This window comes from Leucoraja erinacea, chromosome 22 (genome assembly GCF_028641065.1).
Source record: "Leucoraja erinacea ecotype New England chromosome 22, Leri_hhj_1, whole genome shotgun sequence".
Taxonomy (NCBI): domain Eukaryota; kingdom Metazoa; phylum Chordata; class Chondrichthyes; order Rajiformes; family Rajidae; genus Leucoraja; species Leucoraja erinaceus.
Genome location: NC_073398.1, coordinates 15,284,507 through 15,299,797, shown reverse-complemented (window position 1 = coordinate 15,299,797; position 15,291 = coordinate 15,284,507). Strand labels below are relative to the sequence as shown.

Sequence of the window (15,291 nt, the reverse complement as noted above, 5' to 3'; positions counted from 1 at the left end):
CATGTAGTAATGACCGATCTGTCCATACAGAACCTAAGAACATCTGTCCCGACATTCTTAATCAGGATCCCACACCTGGCTACACCTAAAAAGAACTGTAAAATAGCCTAAATGCATCCAATAGACCAATGTTCCACGAAAAGATGAAATGGTAACAATCATTATGTCTCTACATTTTCACTTTAATCTTTAAAATTCACTTTTTTTTTTGAATTGAAGCTTTTGATCATCAAACCTTAATTTTAACAATTTTTTCCCCCAATCTTCCCAACTACCTCATTGCACACTTTGTGCTTTTCTTTATTTGCATCTTCTCTGCGGCTGTAATGCATCAAAGGGATATTATATTCTGCACTTGTATTTTCCGAGTTCCACCAGCTTTTGTACTTGCGTATGGCTAGATTGTACTCGTATAAAGTATTATTTGATTTGATGGCTAACACACAAACAGAGCATTTCACTGTATCTCGGTACACATGACAATAATAATAATCAGTATCAGTTGGGTATCATGTTAAACCACATTTAAAAATGAGAAGCTTGATTGCAATGTTTAAGGAGGTTACGTACTACCTTACACATCTCGCTTAGGATGTGGTTTGTTGCACATTACAACGCAGACGTCACAATAACTGTAAGTACATATATTGAGACAGAAATAACTGCATATGAGAATGAAGGATGATACATGTTTGGCTAATAGCTGCTGGGAAAGGTATTAGCCAAAGTTGGCGAGTTGCTACTCCCTTATAAAGTGTTTCACATGCTCGTAGCTACGACATCGTTTGCACCTTGCTTGCAGCTCAATTGATGAGTGACCCCCTACAAACAGAAGGTTATATTGATTCAAAGTTCTATTTCTAAGCGAATAAATGAGTGGAAATGATACTCTGCTCTAGAGATCAGTTCAGTAGAAACTGTAATACTGTACACCACGCTGATGACGGAGATAGGATGCATGGAAATCCTAGGCAGTAGGAAGTAAAACTGAGTTTGTGAGCAAATATGCTAAAATGCATAGAAACCAAAGAACCCCCCCCCCCCCCGAAACCAAAATAAGATCACTTGCACAAAATGAGGAACGGCAGGATAGCAGAAAAATCACAAATATAATTCATTGGTAAGCTTGAAAAATATGATAAGGCCCAAGAGGAGCCTAGAACAGGTTGTTGAAGGGTTAACAACACTGAGGTGGTAACATGAAACAATGCTGGAGACCATGATGTGCGAGTCTGCAAGCAGGAAAAGCTATTTTATTAAGAGTGGAAGGCTCCACAACACTTACTTGACAAACTTTCTGGCATCATAGAATGTAATAGACTTCCATCTGATGAGACTGTTGATTCAAACACAACACCATACAAAATATTTCAGAATACAAGTCTGATACTTGTGATCCATTCCAGTGAAGGTATTGAGGATTACATCCTCAGCTTCAGCAACTTAGCAAGGTCAACATTTTAAAAGTTTTGTGGTGGCATGAGAATACAAGCCAAATACTAACATGCGTGTACTCAAGTTCAGAAGTCAAAGAAAGCAGCAAATTACACCGAGATACTTGAGCAAAACACAAAGTTCAGGTCTGAAGAAAGGTCCCAACCTGCAACATCATCTGTTTGCCCCTTGCAGATGCTGCCTGACTTGTTTAGTTCCTCCAGCACTTTGTGTTTTGCTCAAAATTCCAGCATCTGCAGTTTCTTGTGTCTACACTGAGATACTACAAGTTGACAGGGAAAGTCACATGGGCAGTAATGAAGGCAATAGCCATAATCTCTCCAAAAGGATCGTTACTTAGGCTTTAATTGCTATTTTGGAGAAAACCAACTAACCACAGGAACTTGAGAGGCAGGAAAACCACAAGTCACACAGTTGCAAAAGGCCTTGCTACTGATGTCAACAAAAGCCACACGACCTCCATCTCCCCATTTGAAGCAGCCCACTGTTATAATTATAGTACAAAAAAAGTCTAATTTACTTGAAGGCAAGGAAACATGCCTCGCAAATACATCCTGAGAGGTGCGATCCATACCATTAAAGTTAACAATCGCAGAGCATGTTAAACGGATGGCAACATGATGACAAATTGCATCGTTCATAACTCATTAAAACAAATGATTGAGGTTTTATACTGAGTACAGATAATGTAGCAGGTCATTCATTAATGGAGCAAAATGGCCACAAGAGTCACTTCAAGCAAGTTCAACTGAAGAAGAGTAATCTGCAGAAGTGTTGCAAACATTGGTAGAAATGAGGTGCACGATGGCCCAATGTTATTGGGAAACAGACCAACATTTGCTACACCCAGAAGCCAAAGATGTTGCAATTAGATTAGGAAAGGGAGGAACATCTGTTTAATCACCACGCAATCCAGTCACACATCTCCAAGATTACTGGTTTTGCTTTTAACTCCTCCCAGTCGAGAACAAGTACAAGGTTTCAATCAGTCGGGCAAGTAATGGCATAACACTGCTCGCAGTAGTAGCAGGATCAGGCCAGTACAATGATCCTGAGGAAGTTCACCAAGGACTGAGAAGTTGAAAGAGGCTGAGAGAAGTGAAATAACATGAGGGAAGTTGCATACTGTATGTACCAGGTAACCAGGGCCATCAGGCTTCTCAAATAGAGGTCATGGTCATACAATTAAGAAAGTGAGTGTTTGCAGAATGGGATGTACAAAAATTTCAGAAAGCACATCTGAAATAAAATGTCTTTAGAAGAAAAAAATACTCTCTGCAATAACTTATGACACACCAGTATTTGGATTCAGAAGTTATGCAAAGTAGTTTCAGGCAATGCAGGAACAATCACTAACTGAATTAAGACAAAGATAAAATGTTTTAGGTACGAGTTTCTATCAATATCGTCTGCTATAGGACTGAGCACATGTGTTGATGCATCAACTAAAAGTCCCAGCAGTTGGGAAATGTAATGATGAAGAACAATTTGTTCCATGAGGATACAAATTCAATGTGATAGAAGAAGTCAGTAGAGTAGACAACCAAGGAAGGGTTTGTAGGACACTGTCAGTTGATAATTATATGCGACCAAGGAAATATAATTGTCCCTAGATATATGGAAGTTTCAAATTGACGTATGGCATTGCAGGGCTGTCTCCTTCTGGCACAGATGCAACTTTTGTAGGAACCCGACTCAGGCACCAGTGGTGGTGACACATGATAAGGCACAGTGATAACTTAACAGAAACCCGAGTAGCACAGTTCCTTGCTACAACCAAAAGCACCAAGAAGCAACATAATCCTGATTTGAACCAGGTTAGGAGTACTTTGTATTCCCACTGAGCAAATGACAAAGACACAAGTAAAGTCAAAGGTGTGGTCAGATGAAACATTTGGGGGAAAAAAGCAGCACAGTTTATAATAACTACAAGTTATTTGAGAGACTAATACATCCAAGCATCAAACAACCAGATGTTAAGTCGACAAGACGTTAAGAATTTAAGAATAGAAGTATCCAAAAGAGAAAGATGTTTGCAATACTGCCAATCAGTGTGTAACTGAGGTGGATGGATCGGAACATAAACTTCCTGACTTTGTGTACAGGTGTACAAATGCCGTGAAATGAAACAAAAATTTAGAGCAATATTTTGCCAGGAGGTCAGCAGGGATCACTGTCCTGAAACGTTAACTGTTTCCCTCTCTGCAGATGCTGCCTGACCTGCTGAATGTTTCCAGCATTTTCATACAACAAGATTAAGCTTTGTCCAAGATTCCATTTACACCAGTGGTGAAGAACCAACAATAAACTGGAGATGACAGAATCAGCCTATCCCAGGACTTGGAGTGGAGTGAATGACAAAGGGTTCAGGGAACGGGAAGATGGTCTTCGTGGTGGAGATACAGATTACACCACGTAGCATTACAAGTCGTTAACCGTCCCACATATGGTCCAGGTTAGCCAAAGTATTTCCAGGAGCAAAGTATTCCAGGAGCATAGTTGTAACAATTCAATCAATTGCCAATCAGCCTTCCTCCTTTCATCATTTCCAACTTAATGAAACTGCTCCTTCTCTAAACTCTCAATGGTCCTCTGGGAATAAAAGTCACCCAACAAGCCAAATTCCTGACTCCCGTCACCAGCCCCTCACTGATGAATCATGCATTTTCCCAATTATATCCTCAACTAACCCAAGGAAGAAAAAAAGTAGCAATCCAAACTTTCGCCTGCCATTCCCACTGACGTTAGGAATGTGTTTTTATTCCAACATTAATAAAAACTTACCATCATTTTTCTTGTTAGCAGAATTGTAGTGTGCTGCATTGGAGCACTGATTGCACATGAAGTTAATGATATGTCATTGATTGAACAGAGACCACCCAGCACTCCAAACATGCCTCTCCCACCCTCCTCGTCCGACCCAGTCAACGTGCTGGATGGCCCTTGATTTTGATTCCTTTCTCCATAGCTTCCCATTGATCACATGATGGCCCATCGCCTTCTCAAGTAGACACACATCCTAAACTAAATATAATGCAATAAACGGCAGTAATTTGAAGTGAATTAAATATTTTAATTTTTATTGGAAAAAAAATAAAAAGTTTACCTTCGAACTCTTCGTCGTCTTCTTCGTCCTCGGAGTCGGTTTGCATGGGCTCATCGGCGAAGTTGACCGTCCGGGGGGCTCTCCCGGCGCCGCTGCCGTCAGGGGGGCTCGCCTGTAGTTGTCTGAAATACTGCACGGCGAAGCCGACCAGGTCGTCCGGCTGCTTCCGCAGTACCTCCACGGTGAAGCTCTGCAGCAAATCCGTCAGCCCAGCGGGGATCTTCACGCTCATTCCTGAAGTGTGATGATGCGCCGCAGAAATGACCACGGAATGAGGATGGCTGCAGGGAGGCGACGGGCAACTTATTGCGATGCAAATGCACTCCCCGATCACTGGGACACATGCAAACTCTGGCCGATCCTGGCGAATGCCGCCCTGCTCAGTTGAAGTGTCATGGTACTTCCCCCCTCTCTTCCTCGCCCGCTGTCAATAGCACAGAGTAATTCGCAGCATCTTTGACAAGAACCTCCCTGCTCACCGAGTGCCAGCTACACGTGATGCCAGAAACCATGGGAACCGCCAGGGCCGGCCGCTTACGTCTGTAGAAGATAAATGACCGGGAGGGCGGAGACATCCAGCACCGCTTAAAGGGCCAGCGCTGCGGCAGGACATGGGAGACAAGCGTTCACACTTCCTATAAATGATGACAGTCATAAATTACAGTCCCAAAGATGGAGAAGTCTCAGAATGGCAGAGAACAGCAGATGACCGCAAAGGGTGCGTTAAAAAAACAACCTTTCACAGAATGTGGATGTGACTAAAATTGAGGTTGAAATGAGTAGCAATGTTACAACATTTTGAGATTAAAAAAATCAAGTCTGCAATTTATCCCATCAGATAAAGCATAAAAAATAAGATTAATTTGACACCCAATTCACTTTCATATCTTCAGTATTAAAAATGTTATGGCCATTTTCATATTCGGAAATTAGCATCTTGTTCCCTATTGCTTTTCCATTGACTGAACACAAAAGCTGTGATCAAGGACAGTCAAAAGCCCATAACTTTATTAAAAATTACGAGAACTGAAAGAAATGTTCAGTTATTATAGATTGAAGCATTCTGAAACAAATATGAAACAATTTTACTTGGATGACCTGAAATTAAAGCATATAATTAGTTGGTTACCCAATTGTAGCTAATTACAAAATTCAATTACTAGAAAAGATTAACATTTTTAAATAGCCTAAGTGTCCAAATAACATTCATAGAAACATAGAAATTAGGTGCAGGAGTAGGCCATTCGGCCCTTCGAGCCTGCACCGCCATTCAATATGATCATGGCTGATCATCCAACTTAGTATCCCGTACCTGCCTTCTCTCCATATCCTCTGATCCCCTTAGCCAAAAGAGCCACATCTAACTCCCTCTTAAATATAGCCAATGAACTGGCCTCAACTACCCTCTGTGGCAGAGAGTTCCAGAGATTCACCACTTGCGAGTGGGTTTTTGAGGAACGCGATCGTTTGGAACGTTGCGGTTGCGGTGAATTTAAACCCCATATTGACAGGAAAAATACTGCCGGTTCGTATGGGTCCTAAATCACCGTTTCGCAACGTAAAATGTGTATTAAAGGCACCTAAGAAGCAAGTTTATATGTAAAATATATGGCTTTCCTTTACCTGTCCCATACGTGAAATCCATCCCCGTTGTCGGCGTTGATGGCTTTAGAAGCTGATTTTTAAATTACTCCAGTGCTGAAATTGTCAGGCGATTTAAAAAAAAAAAAAAAATTAACAGAACGGCCATCGGAACAATTCTTCAGCAAAAGCTTGCACTCCGAGAAAACATATCCAGGACAGGTAGGAGAAAAAAACGCATTTTAACCCTCCCTCCCTCCTCCCTCCTCCCTCCTCCCTCCTCCTCCTTCTAAGGCGCCAAAGTCGCGCACACGGCCAGTGGCAGATCTGCAGCGCCGCTGGAGGTAAGTTTTGTAACATACCTAAACTGAGAAGTTAATAATCATTTGCATTGATGGTCTGGAATCATATAAAACCCAGATCAGGAACTAATGAGTGTACAGAAAAAAACAACAATCTCTGCGAAGATCAGGGTTAAACGAGCCTACGTTATTGCCCTGGCTTCTTTAGTCGGAGGGTAGTTAATCTGTGGAACTCATTGCCACAGAGGGCTGTGGAGGGAGGCCAAGTCAATGAATATATTTTAGGCAGAGATAGACAAATTCTTGATTACAACGGGTGTTATGGGGAGAAGGCAGGAAAATTGGATTAGGAGGCAGATATCAGACATGATTGAATGGTGGAGTAGACTCGATGGACTGACTGGCCTAATTCTATTACTTATGAACTTATGACTCTTTTCTCAATCTTTCTCACCGCAATGTTACATCTAGTCTCCAACCAACTTTGGAAGTGCAACTAATCTTAAATGATGGGAGACTGTTCATGGTGAGACAAATGTTAGCAAATGTGAACCACTTTCCACACGTTGACATCAATGATGAAAATCATCATTATCTCCAGTCTGCCAGCACAGCCTCTGTTCAATTGAGTAAAAGATTGTTTGAGAATCAAAACTTTAGTCCTGGCACAAAGTTCCCGTTCCCTCATATGCTCTGAGACCAGGATTACAAGCAGTAGACACCTCAGGCCACTGGATAAATACCATCAAAGCTGTCTTCACAAAACCCTACAAATTTATCAGAAGGATAAGTGAACCTCTGTCAATGTTCACTGACAATGTCAATAACTAGTGTCAATAATACCAGTGCCCAAGAAGAGTTGGATGACGTGACTACCAACCGATGACACTAACTCTGTGGTGATGAACTGATTTGAGAAGTTGGTCATGACTCTCTCAACTCTCAACATTTTAACAAAGACTTGAGCCCACATTTGATTAATGGGGGATGCAATGTCTCTGGCTCTCCACTGTGCTCTGGACCACTTGGACAATAAGGATACATATGTCGGGCTGCTGTTCATTGACTACAGCTTGGCATTCAACACCATCATCCCCTCCAAACCTGTTATTAAATTCAGGGAATTAGGTCTCTGCTCATCTAGTACCAATTGGCAATACCAATTCCCCCTCAATAACCATCAATAAAGGAGCACTTCAGAGCTGTGTTTTGAGCCCCTTCTCTAATTACTCTATATGAGTGTGTAGCCCAGACATGGGTACAACACTATCATTAAATTCACCAAGGCACCACATCATAAAGAGTGCCCATCAATAATTCTACTTCATTCATAAAAAGTGCCCATCAATAATTCTACTTCATTAGAAGATTGAGGAGATTTAGTACATCAATTAACTTCTTGACCTTTGAACATTTAAAGGTGTATGGTAGAGAGCATCTTAACTGGTTGCATCATGGCTTGGTTTGGAAACTCTAACGCCCAGAAATGAAGGAGATTACAGTGAGATAGATACTCCCCAGTCCTTCATAAGTACTGACTTCCCCACCATCGAAGGGATGTCTTAGAGGCATTGCCTCAAAAAGGCAGCCAATATCATCAAAGACCCACATCATCCTGGCCATGCCTTCATTTCAATCCTAGCATCGGGAAGAAGGTATAAGAGTCTGAAAATCATGACCATCACATTCAAGAAAAGTTTTTTCCCAACAACCATCAGGCTCTTGAATACCACACAACACTAACCTCAACTATGGACTTCAATGGACTGTCTCTGGTATTTGGGGTTTTTTTGCACCAATGTTAGTTATGAATTTATTGAATGTTCCTTTATCATATATTATCGATGCGTATAGCGTTTATAAGTCTGTTATGCTGCTGTGAATAAATATTTTGTTGTTACAATATTGGTACATATGACAATTAAACACATACAACTCTTGGCACAACATTCCCAGCATTGGGTTCCAATTACATTCAGTTTGCTCTGTTCAACGGGTCACAGTGTGCATATGCCCAACTCCCAAGAAAGACAATCTATTCCAAGCTGTGCAATGGTAAAATAATTGCAGGTGAACTAAGGAAGATATTCAAATATTGGAAATGAGGTGCTGAAAGCCTCCCTGAAAGGTTGCAACATCCTAAATAATTCCTGGGAATCCTTAGTCCATAATTGCTCGAAGTAGAGAAGAAGTTGTCAAGATGGTATTGAGAAACTAGACTCCATACATCAGTTGCACACAGAAGCCATACATAACAAACAGTTGGAGTGATCCACCTCACAAATTATTCACCCGTCTGCCTTGGTACGCACCTCCTTTCTAACCAGTGGAGAAATCTGCAGTTCCCACATTAGCCTCATCCACAATTCAAAACGAACAAATCCAGAGAAGAAACAAATAATCCTTGATCTTGAGCAACTCCTTAAGAAGGAGACACCTGGTAAGGTTGGCCGTTTTTCTTCCCTGAAGCACAAGTGAATCAGATGGGCTTTTATGAAAGTCAAGTAGTTTTGCGGTTACAATTACAAAGACTAGCTTTAAAAAACAGAATTCCATATTTATCTAATTATTTGAATTTAACTCCTCAGCCACCACAATGGGATTGGAACTTTATTTTTTGAATTGGTGTTCGCAGCCTGACTAAAGTATCAAACTTGTGCACTGCCTATAACATAACTGCTGGAAGAGCTCAGTGATTTCTTCAAACTCTTGTTCTAACTGAGTTCTTCTAGCAGTTTATGTTTTGCTCCAGATTCTAGATGATGTGCTCTAATTTGACTCCACTAAAAGATTTGAATGCAGTTCCTGTACAGATTAGTTGTGTTACTGGGTGATTTGAATCAACTAAATTGAACTTAGTGAAACATACTGTCTTCAAGTCAAAATGTTAAGCGTCTCGTTATCCTGGATTGTTGGTGAATTGTTGATCAAGAAGAATTGTAATTCTTTAGGGTCTTTGCAGCAGCAGTTAGCACTGGTCTAGTACCCTTGAATTAAAGTTACCGGTACCTATTGTATTTAAAAAATAAGAAACAATGTTTTGATGGAGTCACAAGGATGCTGCAGATGCTGGAATCTTAAACAGAAAGGCAAAGTGATGGGGAAACTCAGCCGATCATGTTGCATTCATGGAGGGAAATGGACAGATGGCATTTCAGGTTGCCCCCCCTTCCAGTACTTTGATTTTTGTTTGTCAATTTACTGATGCTTCTGTCCTCCTCCTCCAGCAGTGGTGACATCAGTCATTAAAAGGTTGCATTTGACAGTCAATTGGATCCTGCCATGCTGTAGTTCTCTGCCCAGATATCTGCAGGAGTCTTTTTCTCCCAGTAGTTTCTGATTGGGTCTTTGCAGGGTAAGTCTTTAAGTTTACTTGAAAGTCAGCAGCTAGTCTTTAGACTTTAGAGACACAGCGTGGAAACAGGCCCTCTGGCCCACCGAGTCCACGCCAACCAGCGATCACCCGCACACTAGCATTATCCTATGCACTAGGGACAATTTACAATTTATAGAGGCCAATAAACATATACACCCCTACGCCTTTGGAGTGTGGGAGGAAACCAGAGCACCCAGAGAAAACCCACACAGTCGCAGGGAGAATGTACCAAGCTCCATACAGACAGCACCGATAGTCAGGATCAAACCCAGGACTGGTGCTGTAATGCAGTAACTACTGCTGCACCACTGTGCTGCTCCAAATTAGTCAGTGTTGATGGCTACCTAATGCTGGCTATGAAATCCTGCACCGGGGAATGCCTGGTCACTCCGAAGGTAAATATTGCCCTGAGGTTATTCGGCTTTTTATTGGTTCATGACCCAATTTTTGTCGATCAGGTGCCTGATTCTGGAAATTTATAGGGAAAAACGGCCATCCCATTCCATTGGCACGTGGACAGCCAATTTTCATTATGGGTTATTGGGTCGGTCAGGGGAGGAAGTGGTTAGGTGATATTGTGTTTAAACTACTGGATTAATGGACACACTTGTGAAACATCACCTGAGTTTAAGTCCCACTGTGGTGGCTGGGAAACAATTAATTTGGAACTAAATCTCTGGAATATAATGTTGATCATTTCAAAATGTTGACTGCCATAAGACCGGAAACATGGCTGGCATGGTGATCAATGCAGGTTATCCACATCCACGTGTTTTAATCAGAATTATTTTGTGTCATGTTATTTTTTATTTGTGTTTTTTCATTTACTTTGAGGCATATCTCAGGAAATATCCCAGGCAGTGCATCTAGTGTCTTTTCAAACTTTCCTGTCTAGGGTAATAGGATTTGCCTGTGTACTAATGATTTGGAAAATAAAATTATCTTTCCACGTTACTTAGTTTATATTGAGCCAAGCGTTGGTATGTGCAAGGTCCAATAAGCAAAATCTCCAAAGTAGTCAGACACAGATCCTAAGAGACCATGAAGCAAATTCAATACGAAGATATATTCCCATCGATGTTCAGATATATAATTGCATTGTGCTTCTTTTGCAGGAGATGGTGTGAAAGATATTGTATAAAAACATATGGTCTTCCTATGGGTTGGATTAAAGATTTTTGCATCTCTTACATGCTTGTTTCATTCCTCAGTTAAAAATATACTGTGACATTTCAATGGACAGAACAAGATTGTATCCTGACAAGGTAGCATGCATTTTTCTTCCTAATTCTACAGTGTGTTTTTCAGCTGTGGTTATTTTCCAGAAAAGTGGATCATAAGAGTCATGGCACGGGTGGTTCTGGACTCCTGCAAGAAATCTGGGCAGAGAACTACAGCCTTTCAACCCACTGAGGTCATGCAATTCTCTCCAACTAATTCACCTCTTCATGCACCCACTGCCCTCCCAGCTCTGCAAATTATTTTTCCTCAAGTGCTCATCCAATAACCTCTCAAAAGTTTAATTTCCCATGACTCCGGCAGGCAACGTCCCACATTATAACTGCTCTCTGAGTGTTTTTCACCTTGCACCTTTCACACTGCACCATCTGGTTTCTCCGGTTCCTTGTACAATGGGACAGCCTCTTCCAATTTACCCTGCCATCATGTTTTAACCTGCCCGCCTCAACATTCTCTGCTCCAAGGAGAACATCTTTGAATTCTCCAGTCTTGCGGCTGAGATCACCCATTCCTGGAACCATATTTTTTGACATGCACTTTAGGATCTGCATAATAGAGATAAACTGGGTAAGAGGAAGGCACAACAAGACTGAATGTCTTGTACACCAGTTCTTCAAAGCAAGCATTGAGGAATGGAAACACAAAAGAAAGCGAATGGTATGTTGACCTTCATCGCAGGATTTGAGTGCAGACGTATGCTTTGTTGTATGAGGTCTTTGAGAGAGACTACTTTAAGAGTAAATTTTTGGTACCCTTATCTAAGGAAGGATGTTCTTGCCATGGGCCGACACAACAAATATTTATTATGCTTACTTCTGGGATTGCAGGATTGACTTTTGAGGAGAGTTTGGCAATATTTGGCCGACCTTCAGTGGATTTTATAAAAGCATGGAAACCTATAAAGCTCTCAACAGGACAATAAAAACTATATACAGGGAAGATGTTCTCAGCAGCTGGAGAGCCAGAACCAGTGGTCACAGCTTCAAGATGAGGAGCCTTCCCCATTCACAATTCATCGCCCAGGGGTAGAGTACCTGTAAAATTCTCCACCACAAAAGGCAATGAAGGTAAAGTTAATGCAAAGGTCTAATGGGTGAAGGCAGGAAATGGGCGTTGAAGTAGACGCTCAGTGATGCTCGTGTCAAAGAGTCGTGCAGCCCCGTAGAGCCAAGTGGCCTATCTTACTCCTATTTCTGTTTCTCTGCATCTAGATAGAATGTAGCTAACAGAATTAGATGCAGTCCTTGAAGTGTGATCTTGGTTATGTTTCATAAACTTTCAGCACAACATCCAGACATTAAAAAAATGATGACAGCTTGGATGTTTCTGTATTTGACAGTTAAATGCTGTACAATTTAATTGCGATATAGTGATTAATTTAATTGTGATATAGTAGTTTCCAGAAAAATCCTTGAGAAAAGCAAAGCAACGTATCCGAGGACATTCATTTGTGAAAATATCCAAGCAGGTAGCAGGTCCAATATTGAAGAATTTATTGGGAGAGAAGAAAGTATTTTTAGGTGGTGGAACAGAGATAGCGGAGTCTCAGGGTTTCATGTACATGGATCATTCATAATTCATGGACTGGTATGGAAAGTAATCAAATAGCGTAAGGGAATGGTATCCCTTAAGTCATTTGTGTAATCTCACCTGCAATGTTGCAAGTATCATTCTGGAAAATCTATGCCACACTCCGTCCAAGACAAATCTAGCAGGCAATCTGGCACGGGGGGTCATTATACCACTGGAGAATGTGGCTCCATAATTTTTCACAGCTGCAATGAAGGCACTGGCCAAGGAAGTGTAAAGCAGAATTACCATTATATCCAGGAAACCCTACTGGTCAATCTTGCACAGCGATAGGGAAGAGGCAGCAGAAGAGCTGATAGATTGTTCAGCACCAAGGATTTAGGTGTTATACTGCTAAAGGTTCAACAAAACCACATGCTTGATGAAGATTAGAGAAGGCAAAATCAAATGTATATCCCATGAACTTTCCACTAGTATCACAGTCCACTCATTGCAGTGCACTGCAATCATATACATATGAACAATATTTCACATGCTAATGCATACCTTTATGCAGTAACTCTGACCACAGGCTCACCCATGCTTTAGCGCTTGTATGACTATGCACACACATGCTCACACACAACACACACACACACACACACACACATGCACACGTACACACGCCTGCAAGCAAATGTTACGTTCCCCAGCAGTAACAAAGTTCTCTTTAGCATAGTAATATGGCGCATTAGATTAGATTGTTGTCATATACACCAGGGTTCAATGAAATTCCTTATTCACGTAGTTCACAGAGTAAACAGTATACATAATAAATATAACATATTATAAAGATGAGGCTAAAACAGGAGAATGTACTGCAACGTTTGAGTACTGCAAAGAATATTAATGTATAATATCAGAATAATTGAATGAGGTAGAGTTAATTTGGCAGCACCTCCAGGTCAGGGGTGTGAAAGAGGTGATTGATTCATGAGTCTTACAGCAGTCGGAAGCAGCTGTTTTTATGGCTGGACATCTGACCTTTCATGGTCCTGAATCTTCAACGAGAAAGTAGAAAAGAGCTAAAGTGAATGGCCCTAGTAACAGGCATTCTTGATGATACTTCTAACTTTCCTGATGCAACACATCGTGAAGATGGACCAAATGGAAGGAAAATTTTGATGGTCTTTGATGGATTCATCATTCTCTGGGCGAGAGAAGGGGGAGAGAAGGGGGAGGAGAAGGAGGGGAGAAGGAGGGGAGACACTTTTAAGAAGTATAATAAAGTTTAGCGGGCATTTTACCTACCGGTAGACCTACCTAGAAAACTCCAATGAGCCAATCAAAATGCTCGGTCAGAGAAGGAGATTGCCTACGGCTGCCCTCGACGGCCTGTAAGTAAATAGCAACCCCACTCCACTGCACTATGAGTGAAAAAGACCCAAGCCGACCAAATTTTACTCACAGAAAATTTTTCAATATCCTGAAAATTTTTCCGCGACCTAGCTGAGGCCGTGAGTATGCAGGAGAGTTCCAGCGACCTCATAGGACCTCCTAGGACCACGTGTTCACCATGCTGCGAGTTTGAGTCCAGGGAAAACTCTTCTAAACTCGCAGATTAGGTTGCCCAAGTGGGACAGACTCTTTACTTCAGTTTTTTTGTATCCATAAATGGATTGTGAGGAGTACAATGTTTTCTGCGAAACCATTCTGATTACTGACATAAGGATTGTCACCAGTCCAGTGCTGAAATTGCCTTTAAAAATATTTTGAGTCAAATTAGAGCACAAAAGTCTGCAGATGGTGGAATCTGGAGCAAAAGATAAGCTGCTGGAAGAACTCAGGGAAAACAAGAACTGGAATAAATCACTGAGTTCTTCCAGCAGTTTAATTTTTTTTGTGCCAAGTTTGATAATTAGTACAGGTTTAGATCACCAATTCAAAAAAATAAAATTCAAACCCTTTCATGACAGCTGGGGAGTTAAATTCAAACAATTAAATCATAGAAACATAGAAAATAGGTGCAGGAGTAGGCCATTCGGTCCTTTGAGCCAATACCACCATTCAATATGTTCATGGCTGATCATCCAAAATCAGTACACCGTTCCAGCTTTTCCCCAATATCCCTTGATTCCCTTAGCCCTAAGAGCTAAATCTAACTCTCTCTTGAAAACAGTGAATTGGCCGAATTCCACAGATTCACAAATCTTTGGGTGAGAAAGTTTTTCCTCATCTCAGTCCTAAATGGCCTACCCCTTATTCTTAAACTGTGTTCTGGACTCCCCCAACATCGGGAACATTTTTACTGCATCTACCCTGTCCAATCCTCTAAGAATTTTATTGTTTCTATATGATCTTCTCTCATCCTTCTAAATTCCAGTGATACAAGCCCAGTCAATCCATTCTTTCATCATATGTCAGTCCCGCCATCCCGGATATCAACCCGTTGAACCTAAGCTCCGCTCCCTCAATAGCAATAATGTCCTTCCTCAAAGAGACCAAAATTGCACACAATACTCCAGCTGCAGTCTCACCAGGGCCTTGGACAACTGCAGTAGGACCTCCTTTTTTCCTAAACTCAATACCTCTCCCAATGAAGGCCAACATGCCATTAGCTTTCTTCGGTGCCTACTGTACCTGCACGCTTACTTTCAGTGACTGATGTACATGCACATCCATGTCTCATTGCACCTCCCCTTCTCCTAATCTCACTCCATTCA

General features: G+C 41.3%; 1 protein-coding gene across 3 annotated transcripts in view; it reads right to left on the bottom strand.

Moving 5' to 3' along the window:
• The window catches only part of LOC129707735 (cAMP-dependent protein kinase type II-beta regulatory subunit-like), a 154,960-nt gene that overhangs the window by 64,774 nt on the left and 74,895 nt on the right, over window positions 1–15,291 (bottom strand). The window contains exon 1 of one of the 3 annotated variants that reach the window (XM_055652981.1): window positions 4,562–5,137. The exons of 1 other annotated variant lie outside the window; for it this stretch is intronic. In XM_055652981.1, the coding sequence (XP_055508956.1) occupies window positions 4,562–4,793 (232 nt within the window). In that variant the 5' untranslated portion in view covers window positions 4,794–5,137. Of the gene's footprint in view, window positions 1–4,561; window positions 5,138–15,291 lie in introns of those variants that run through there. One more of the 3 variants, XM_055652980.1, reaches the window with a different exon arrangement.